The sequence below is a fragment of the Vigna umbellata genome, chromosome 1 (assembly GCF_029865625.1).
Source record: "Vigna umbellata cultivar VRB3 chromosome 1, Vumbellata_1.0, whole genome shotgun sequence".
Classification (NCBI taxonomy): domain Eukaryota; kingdom Viridiplantae; phylum Streptophyta; class Magnoliopsida; order Fabales; family Fabaceae; genus Vigna; species Vigna umbellata.
Genome location: NC_142165.1, coordinates 45690833 through 45701712, shown reverse-complemented (window position 1 = coordinate 45701712; position 10880 = coordinate 45690833). Strand labels below are relative to the sequence as shown.

The window sequence follows — 10880 nt, the reverse complement described above, 5'->3', positions numbered from 1 at the left end:
GTAAAAATGATGTGTTTGGATTAAAAAAATAAAAAATAATGAAAAAAAATATTTATGATAATTTTTGAATTTAAATTGATATAGATGATAAAAAAAGTTGTTTTTATTATTATTTTTAATAATATTAATTTTTATTATTATAATATAATACTTTTATATTATTTATATTAATAAAAATACATACACGGACAATTTTCCCTCTTTTTTTAATTAGTTTTGTCATAACACCAACTCCTCTAGTTAATTGCTCATCCTTTTCAAATATGATTTATATGTTATTTATGACATTGTCTAATAGCATGGTGGTGAAATAGAATCTTCTTTTTTATCAATTAAAATCTTTTTTCAAATTGTACAAACTTTTTACGAAAGCATTCAACTTTCTGAATGTAGACAATATCTATATAGATTAATTTATATATATATATATATATATATATATATATATATATATATTTTCATGATAATAAAAAATAATAAAATTATTATTACTATTATTATGGTTGGTTTTATCATTATTATAAAATTAAATATAAATAATTTTTATAATTCTTTATAAATAGTGTTTATTTATTCTATAAGTAGTTTTATAATTAAAAAATAGTTAAGCTTAAAAACCACCAAATTAAAAAAAAAACAGTTAAATTTGAAGAAGGGACAAAATAATTTTTTAATTGAAAAACAGTTAAACTTTTAATTCCTCTCCTTTATTCTTATATCCTCTGTTGCTTCCCTTTCCATCATCCCTACCCCATCCGAATAACAAAACATTATAATGAAGAACTTGACAAAGAAGAACCCAAGGCATATGAGAGACTAGATAGGGTGAAGAATTAAATATAGTTATTTTTTTTATTTTATGAAATTTGAAGTGAATATGATTTCTGAAATTAAAAACATTAAATTTAAGAAAATGACATCTTCATCCCACAGTATCTTCAAATATCTCACATTTGAGAATGCGATAATTGAATGCGAGGGACCCATGTAATAAAATATAAATTGTTCAACAGATTAAAGAAAATTAATATTTTTTAACACTTGAGGTCATATTATCTCAATTCTCAAATTCATTCCCTCCTTGTACCTTTATCTCTCTCCCACGGCCACACAACAAACAAACAACCCACGCATGAAAATAATAATTAATTTTTCCCAAAATAAAAAAATAAAAGATTTATTGTGGAATATACTTTATAATTTTATTTTTGTTGTTTTGTTAAGTTTCCCTTGTAAAAAAACGAGAAAGAATAGATGCATTGGTTTTGTCTGTTTCTGTGGTGGATCTGAGTAGTTACATAAAAGAAATTGGTTAGGTTGATTTTGTTTTTTGGCTGGAAGATGGATTCTAACGATTTTCGATCCATATTGGAGAGCGCGGGCATCGACATTTGGATGTTGATGGATGTCGCCATCGCAGTGGCGTCTGCTGACCACAGTGATGAATTGAGGCGTCGAAGAGACGGAATCGTTGAGCGCCTCTACGCGACGAGTTTCTTGTCATCGTCGCGGTGTCCAAATTGTAACATCGACGACGTTAGAGAAACCGAGATGCAAAGCAATCCCTCCGCGGAGGAGGAAAAGGATACTTGCGAAGTTTTATTTGACGATGAACAAAAGAAGATTCTAGAGATTAAAGAGCAACTTGAAGATCCTCACCAGGTCTTTGTACTTTCATTTTTCAATTTACGACCTTTTATTAGATTAGTATCTGATAAAAATATTTATTTCTGTAGTCCAAAGATTCGTTGTTGGAGTTGTTGCAGAATCTAGCAGACATGGATATTACATTCCGAGCCTTACAAGTAACTCATTTTATCACACTCAGTTTGTTAATTGTTTTTGTTTTTTTATATTTTAATTTCATGTAAAGCTGATTCTGTAGGAGACTGATATTGGGAGGCATGTGAATCGGTTGCGGAAGCATTCGTCTAATGACGTTAAGAAATTGGTGAAGTTGCTAGTCAGGTTTTGAATCTTTCTACTTTCTGTTTGTTTTTTAAAATGTGAATTACAAGTGTCAATTGATATTTGTGTGCATTGCAACATTTTAATGGATGAACTTTCCCGAACATTTGTTTTGTTACTTTATGCGTTTATGCAGGAAATGGAAGGAGATTATAGATGAGTGGGTGAAGTTGAAGACGCCAGGAGAAGCGAGTACTACTGTCATGGGTAAAACTAGTCTTTGTTTGGGAAAATTCATTAGTGGAAATGAAAATGTGTAATGAAGGACTCTGTCTTTTATTAAGTTGAAAATGTCGAAATTCGTTTATTTATACATCTTGTCGGCATGTCAGCTGACGAGGACTCGCCACAAGATAAAATCCAACAAAATGAACATCGTCAGGTTATAGAAATCATTTTGACCATTCAGTGTTTTTCCATGAAAAGAAGATGAGGTTTTTCTTTCTTAAAAAATTGTCTTTCTAATGTTCTATTCCTTCCATAGATTCCTGATTTTGCAGACTCGCCAAATCTACACAGTGAGTACAGTATTAGATTTAAAGCTTCATTTGTATCTCGTTTGGATTTGTTTGATATCGTAATATGATTCCTACTCACACAGATGAAAGTTTTGGGTCAGAGCACAACAACATTGAAACACAACAACGAAAACCAAAAGCAATTCCTCACAAAGAATCTCCCCTAAAACCATCGGCATCAGTTACTACTCCTATTCTTGCACCTCAAAACGCATAGATATGAATTTATAACCTTTCTGGAGTATCTGTTCTGATCCTAAATGTGGCTACTAAATGTTGGAGGTCGTTGCTTCAAAATCACGCAACAAGTTTAAAACCAGACTATAATAATAAAAGCTCCATTATGCAGTGCCTGTACAAGATCATATTGAGTAGTCCTGACTTGTTGAATGATTGCAGAGACAAAGGGAGAGCAATTTTGAGTTGGATAAACTTGCTTCAGCGAGAAAGCGACTCCAAGAGAACTACAAAGAGGTTGCAAATGGTGAAAACTTTACTTGATTTAATTTTCATTTTCGTATTATTACGTATTGTTTCTTCCGCCAGTTAGTTTGAAAGCCTACTAAGAAGTTATATACTTACTACCATCTTGTCTGTCTGTTGTGTGTCTAGCCAAAAAGCAAAGAACGATCCAGGTGATGGATCTCCATGAGTTGCCAAAACCCAAGAATGCCTACTTCGGAAAAGGCAAAGGTGGCACCAGTCAGGGAAGACACTGGTGACTACGTGCCCAGTTGCGTTTGAAAAGGCTTTTAGTGGGTGAGTGATGTGGCATTATCCGAAAATCGATCCCAGCACAAAACGATGATAATCATTCAGCTATATCTTCATTTAATATACATCTATTAACTATATATTGTTTTATCTCTACTTGTCTTATTATTATATTATGTATATCTAATAAATCTATTTGTCCTCTATGTCTAGGCATGCGCCCTCCCCCCCCGCGCATATATATATATATATATATATATATATATATATATATATATATATATATATATATATATATATATATATATATATATATAGGGTTAAATATGTTTTTAGTCCCTAAACTATTGGCCGTTTCTGGTTTTCGTCCCTCTTTCAAAGTAAGGTACAATTTGGTCCTCATTCTTTTCGAAACGTTCGTTTTAGTCCTCGAAAACTAAATACTGTTTAAAAATTTGGTTCTCATTCAGCAAAAATTGAGGACTAAAACTAAAATTCCGAGGACTAAAACGAACGTTTCGAAAAGAATGAGGACCAAATTGTACCTTACTTTGAAAGAGGGACGAAAACCAAAAACGACCAATAGTTTAGGGACTAAAAACATATTTAACCCTATATATATATATATATATATATATATATATATATATATATATATATATATATATATATATATATATATATATATATATATACCTTGACGTGCATAAAATATTTTTCATATAAAATTTGTTTTTTTTTTCTTTTACTTATTTAACATTAACACTGAAAAAATATATCATAATCTTATAATATTTGTTGTCCCAGACAATTATTATATGTAATGCTGGTTAGGTGCGGAGCACATGATGCTTTTAGCTTCTGAATGAAGAGGAGGGAGCTGGTTTATTTATTTATGTATTTATTTAAACCCTTTGTCTTTTGTGTTGGAGCCTTATGTAACTGTTTGCTTCGGTGTTTTTTATTTCTCTTATCTTAATTCAGCATTCAACAATTCTAGCCAGCCGAATTCAAGAGTTGAATATTTTCCACAAACATTATTGTAGCTATAACTTACAACATTAATTGTTGATTACTGGATTTAATGGGTTATATAGTTTTAATTAGATTTTATTTGAATACATAAATCTAGTTGTTTTTCGTATGTATACAAATTATGAATAAATTTTAAGAAGAATTGATTGAACCCACTTTCATTTGGTTAAAGGTTCTGCTAGATAACAAAATGACATCACTAATAAATTTCAAGTTCAATTTTTTTATATTCCTATTTAAACATTTGTTTTCGAACAATTCAGTCTTGCCATGAAGCACAGTAAAGAGCATGATGGAAAGTAATGTTTTCACATTTTTTGTTTTTTTCTTTGCATATCTGTAAAGATTATTATCTCCCATAAAAAAAAAAAAGTTGTAATGTTAAGAGAAAAAAAATAGAATCCTAATGTCAGCTATTTATAGCAAATTACATATTTAAATTCATCAATTTCTCTAAGCCTTCGTATGAACGAAATATAAGCAATTATATACTAGCAATTAAATGGCCATTTAGCGTGAGTTTAAGATGAATTTGTTTTTTTAATTGAATCTTAGAAAAATATGCTATCCATACTGTCACAACTGAAAATTAGTTTAAATGTTATCCTCTGTAACATAAATCTAGAAGAGAGGGGGGTTCATTTTTGGCATGGTATGTGCTGCAGTGAGGAGAGGGAAATGCGTGATTTCTGGTTGGAGGCTATCAAACCTTACTGATTATTACAATTCACAGGTAACCATAACTATGTTTACAAAATATGAAATGTAAAGAAAATCTTTATTTAAATCTTGTTTTAACATACTTTTTTCCAATTACAAAATTATTGATCAAAACTTTACAATAAAGTATTTATAATATTTCATTATCAATATATAAAACGAAAAATTCATTTACATACTTCTAAAGTCATGTTATACATTATTATTTAATACGAACTAAAACTTCAAAAAATGGTATTTTATAAGTGATGATAGATTAAAAATAGTGAGATTCAGTTATTTTAATACTAAATGATTTAGTTATAAATAGTTTTGTTATAAAGGAGTTTCATTATTTTAAAACTTACCATCTTTTTAGAAACTCTTTTTCTGGAGTTTTCTACTTTATTTCTAAGACTTTTAACTCCTTAGTTATTTCTTTGACGATCAGGAGATGTCTAGTTGATCAAGGCGACAAGTTTACATTTCTAACAAATCAATTTTCGTCATAGAGCAAGTAAGTTTCTTCCCCTATTTCTGTTAAATTTCAATATGTGATTATGTCCAAGAATCCTTCCTTGCATGTGGCTTTTATGTTTCCCCTTCTATTCTTGGTTAAATTGAGGTCCTAAGGACTTTGTCCGACCATCATTCGATGTTTTGTAGGTTCGTCTATAGTTTTCTTGCATTTCAAGCGATCGGCAAAATGTCCTTGAGTTTAGCAGTGGTCTTGTGAGGTAAGGAAAGTTAGAACCTTGTTTTAGATTGTGCTTGTACTATAAAATTAGTATCTATATGAGTAATAAATGAATTTTTAGAAAATTGTTATGTTTGAATGTATGATAGTTATGAAATTGATGATTTTGGTAGTATGAGGTTGGTATGTTTGGAATGGTGTGTTTGTGATGCTTAAAATTGTCTTAACTATGTATAATGAGGTTTTTTTGGTGTTTAAAACTGAATGTACAGTTGTTGGAGTAAAGATGAATCAATGTCTTTATTCCACAATTTTATGTCATTTTTCAACTTTTTCAAATTTTCTTTCATTACTACCACAAGATTCCCAATATCTTTGTACTTTTTCCACCATTGACTTACCATATCCTTAAACCCTGACATTATATTCCAAACATTTAGGGATCTAAACAGTTTGGGTCCCTAATCAATTGATGTCGTCTTTAATACCATGGCACCATGTTCAGACACTTGTCTGTTCTTAACATATTGTTTACAATCCGACCACGGCTCCAACCATTCTAAGAATACTTCGCGCCCAACGCCTTGAAGCTCTATGAAATTAAATTTTCAGATAGTAGTATACTTAACTAATGCCAATGCTTAAGACCACTAGATCTCTTTGTAACTTAAATTCCAGATAACATCCTATGGTCTCCTACTACCACCCACCAATTATGAGATTCTGCTCACTATCATATTAGATTTCCAAGTTTCAAGAATGTGCATCAAATTTATTTATTGATCTATATATTTGAGTTATTTTTACTCTTTCTAAGCATTAAAATGGATATATTTTGGCTTTAAACATTCTAACAAGTGCCAATTAATCAATTTGATATCCATATAACTCAAATTCAAACATTTCACAATTTTAGGTTTTCAAAAACTAACAAATCATTATTTACCCAAACATTTAAAAATTTCCCACACCAATCCAACAATTTCACCAAATCCATTCTACTTCAAACCATAAACAAAAATCTAATGATTATAATTTACCTATACCTTAGTAACAGAGTTTACACTAATAATGGCTCCACTCCATTCAATCCTCACATGTAATTCTAATTATACAAAAGATAGATGAGACAAATAATTTGAACAAATCCTCGTAACAAAAAAAAAACAAAGATTCATATGAAACTACACATGCAACCAGAAATGATAAAACGACTTAAATTTAACAAGTTAGCCCATCCAAAATAGGATGGGAAGGGTTGAAAATTTCAACTCGTAGTTGATTTTTTTTTAAATAAAAAATAAAAAATTTAATTTTTTATACTTTTTAAAATTGCACAAGTATTATAATTTAAATCATTAACACTTATAAATTAAGTTTCAATTATTAGTTATAACATAATAATTTAACATATAAATGTAATAATAATTTATTTTATCTAACTAAAAACATTAACTAATTAATTAAAAGTATAGAAAATATTTTATATGATCAATGCTTTTAATAATAAAAATTGAAAACAAATTAAAAAAGGTTAAAAAAAAAGTGGTAGCCTAGTTCGACACAGCCTGTTACCCAAACATGGTCCGCTAGCCTGTCCTATGCGATACAGGTTATCACTAGTGACTCCTTTTGTCCATACATGTAACTTAGCACAACAAACTCAATAAAGAAATGAACTTATTTTATTCACAAAATTAACGAGTTGGTTGTGTTTTCTTCTATACCAAGAGTATTATGATAAACATGAATATTTAAAAAGATAAAGAATGAGATGAGAATATTAGAGAGTTTATAAGAATCATTTAGAGAAAGAAATTTATAAAGATAAATGTTTTTTTACAAAATAAAACTCATTTTCATAAAAAAATTATTTATAATTTGATTTTTTTCATAATAAAATATTCTAGTAACGTTTATAAAATCATATATAATATTAATCAATTTTCTAAATCTTTACATGCTGTATCATCTCCTTTGACAAGAGTTATCACATTCAGTTTTAATTTATTTCTCTTGGTTTCATTCTAAGTTTTAATGGTTGTACTTAATGGTTTCCTTATAACTAAAGATTTTAAATTTTGTTTCACATAGTTTTAATTTTGGTTCTACTGTAGAAATGTCCTTCGTAAAATATGAAAGTGCTCAATTACATTCAAGTCCAATTGTTTTATTCAAAATTATACTGTTTTTAACTTACTTTTTAGATATTTTGTTCTTATTTTATGTGTTGAAATAAAAATATTTATTATCTTAATTTAATTTTGTCACGTCTCATTAATTCGGTGATGATTCACCTCTCTGCTTCCATAAATGCACCTCGCCACACGTGCACCTCCATTAAAACGCACTCACACTCACTCTGCATGCAACGGCCAGATGTCATTTTTGGAATGTTCTAAAACGTTAATGGAAGACATGTGGCAGCAGAGGAATGGACGCGAGTCCTGCTTGGGAAGAGAAAAATGAATTCTGGAAAACTCTTCCCATTTCTCTGCACACTTCATCTTCTTCCCCAGAATTTCTGAATCCCAAATTCTCTATCTTCTCTCTAGAAACCATTCTCCTTCTCTCTTCTGCAACTCACCATTCTCTACTCCGTTCACGTTTCAGCGCCGTGAGAACAACCACTGCGACGTGAGCTCATTTTGGACCGAACCACTTCCAGTTCTGGTAAGTTTCCTTGGGCGATCGTTTCTGGATTTACTACAAACCCTGATCCAGCTGCATGCATGGGTGTAAACTCAATTCTTTCGTTTTCTTTTTGTTAATTTTTAGTTGAAGAGTTTAAGAGGAACATTGAGAATAGAAAGCCACCTTTGGACGAGTAGAAACAACTCACTTTTAGAACGTTCACTACTGAATCCGGGTAAGGGAAGCTTATTAGATTTAATTAATGTGATTTTCTGTACTGTATGTGCGTTTATATGCTGCTTGAAATATGATTCATGATATTGGACTGTTTGTATATGAAAATGATTTTGAAATGATGTATGAAAATGATGCAATGTTATATGGTTTGATTTAATTGGAAAATGAGTTGTATGATGAGATGATGTGTGAAAATTCATGGATTTGTATAATGATTTGAGTAAATTGATGTATGAAAGCTTATACTGGAAAATTTTGTATACTGTAAGATGAGTTTGATTAATTAAGTTTATGAAAATAAACGTTCATTATCGATTCGGTCATTGACCGTTCGGTATTCATAGTGAATTACTTGAAATAGTCGAACCCTTTTATTTGGAAAGGATTTCCCTTTGAGGACGAACGCCCTCTTATACATAATTTACGTTTGAGCGTTCGGCCAAACGTAGATCTCATGAGTGTTGTGTGAGGAATTGAGAAGCTTGAAAATCTACCATTTTACACTTAGTCAAATTGTTAAAGCATGAACTTTAAGTATCCCATATTATGAAAATTCCAAATTTCTATGATTTTGAATCAGCAACTAAGTTTAGACTCAAAAGCGTACGTCCTAAGTAGCGCTCGGTCTTATACCGAACGCTCGTCCAAATGCGTATGTGGTAAACGAACGCTCGGTCATATACCGAACGTTCGTTCCTTCCTTAATTATCAACGAACGGTAATAGTGTTCGTCCTGAATTGAAATAGCGTTCGTCCATAAATCTAAATAGCATTCGTCCAATAGATCTGGTAACGTTCGTCCAATACCTCAGTGACGTTCGTTCAAGAATTTCATAAAACGTCTATTTTCGCCCTCGGTCATTGACTGGTGGGTTGTCTCCTGAATTAAATCTTGCCCAGTTTATTTATCCAAACAACTTGTGATTTTACCTATCCATTGGATTCGCACAAGTGTTACTGAACTTAGATTTTTCTAGGTATTATTTGGATCGTACTAGAATCAGTTCATTTAACTGATTCAAAGGAGTCTTTCTTGATCTCACTCTTGACGTTCGTCCTCGTTATGAAGAGGATTGAGCGTTCGTCTTTTTATGCAAGTGGAACAAAGAATGAAAGTGTTAATAAGAGGTTGAATTAAGATGTGCGAACACTATGAGAAATGAGATTGTGATTGTGGAATTTGAACGAGCGCTCCAGGGAGGAACAACTCTTGGTTGAAATTGGAGATTTGTAAAGTATGAATGTGGTAAGCTTAGCTGGCGGTTCATCCTGATATTCCGTGAGTGTTTGTTCTCAAGTAGAGAGGAGCATGTCATGTGTGGGAATGACAGGAAGTCTTAGTCCATAACTGTAACTTGGACAGAACGGACTAACCTCAGGTGGCAGCTGACGAGTATTCCAGCTCTTCCACCTGGGTGCACGGACGTCGTAGCTACACAAAATTCATACAAGTCCGGACGGTCGGTCTAGTTCCAGGAATTTGATTGATTTAATGGTTGAATTGAATGTATGTGTTGTGACTTATTTGATTGTGTATTTGATATGTATGAAAAGTATGTTTGACTTGAATTAAATTCAATAAGCTTACCCTTGCATTTTCCATTGTGTTGTCTGTATATGTATATTCGTCTTGTCCTTGCAATGATCATCCGTGTGGATGTGAGCAGAAGGTGATACTTCCCTGGAGCAAACACTTGAAGAGGAAATCCTAGCTGAGGAGAATCTCGTTGAAGTGGAAGTGAAGGCCGAGCATTAAAGACGTTCGGTTTTAGTTAGTAAAATTAGAATAGCAGGTCGCTTATGAGCGAGTGCCTTTTTGTTGGTTGTAAATAGTTGGACGTTCGATCATTGTTTTGTAAACCGTTCGTCCTCATGCTTTTGTGAACGCTCGTTATTTTGTGTGTATATGTAAGGCCGTTCGGCCATTTTTGCACACTGCTCTATTTAATTGTAAAACTGTTTTATCATATTAATACATGTTAATATTCTATTATATAGTTGCTGACTGTATAATTTTGGGATGTTACAAATTTTCAATAAGTTTAAATTCATAAATTATAATACTAACTTTTGTGATAATGTTTTTTTATTTAATCTAAAATTTAAAAGAACATAATTAGAAAAATTAAAGTATAAAATGAGTTAGAAAAATATAATTTCAAGGAAATATAAAGTATAGTTTATAGTGTAAATTAAAAGAGAAATGGAATATTTTTTAAAAATTCGATATAAAATAGTCTTTCATTTTTTAAGCACTACGTATGAAAATTATGGCTTACAATTTTTTAAATGTAATTAATTTACGAAGTTATAATTTTAAATAAGTTCATGGATTTTCAGAAAGACATTAAAAACTACAATAATCAATTAAACGCGCT

General features: G+C 30.9%; 1 protein-coding gene across 5 annotated transcripts; it reads left to right on the top strand.

The window, feature by feature from the left end:
* The first annotated feature begins 1073 nt into the window (after positions 1 to 1073).
* Positions 1074 to 4313, top strand: LOC124841574 (Transcription elongation factor (TFIIS) family protein). Of its 5 annotated transcripts, none has more exons than XR_015783276.1 (10): positions 1074 to 1662; positions 1737 to 1805; positions 1886 to 1968; positions 2105 to 2175; positions 2301 to 2350; positions 2453 to 2486; positions 2570 to 2667; positions 2886 to 2960; positions 3099 to 3245; positions 4008 to 4313. XR_015783276.1 is itself a non-coding variant. In XM_047317867.2 (10 exons), exons 1-9 carry the CDS (start codon positions 1342 to 1344, stop codon positions 3206 to 3208), a joined length of 921 nt encoding a protein of 306 aa, XP_047173823.1. In that variant the 5' UTR covers positions 1078 to 1341; the 3' UTR covers positions 3209 to 3245; positions 4008 to 4313. The 5 variants fall into 5 exon arrangements, 4 of the variants coding, with proteins under 4 accessions (XP_047173824.1, XP_087959487.1, XP_047173823.1 ...); XM_047317867.2 differs by having other exon boundaries at positions 1078 to 1662; positions 2886 to 2970; XM_047317868.2 differs by lacking the exon at positions 4008 to 4313 and having other exon boundaries at positions 3099 to 3406.
* The last annotated feature ends 6567 nt before the right edge of the window (positions 4314 to 10880 follow it).

Coding starts and splice junctions, on each gene's coding strand:
- LOC124841574 (XM_088103361.1), top strand. CDS start 1,342: ATGGATTCTAACGATTTTCGATCCATATTGGAGAGCGCGGGCATCGAC. Junction 2,487..2,569: donor AGACTCGCCAAATCTACACA/GTGAGTACAGTA, acceptor CTACTCACACAG/ATGAAAGTTTTGGGTCAGAG. Junction 2,698..2,885: donor CTATTCTTGCACCTCAAAAC/GCATAGATATGA, acceptor GAATGATTGCAG/AGACAAAGGGAGAGCAATTT.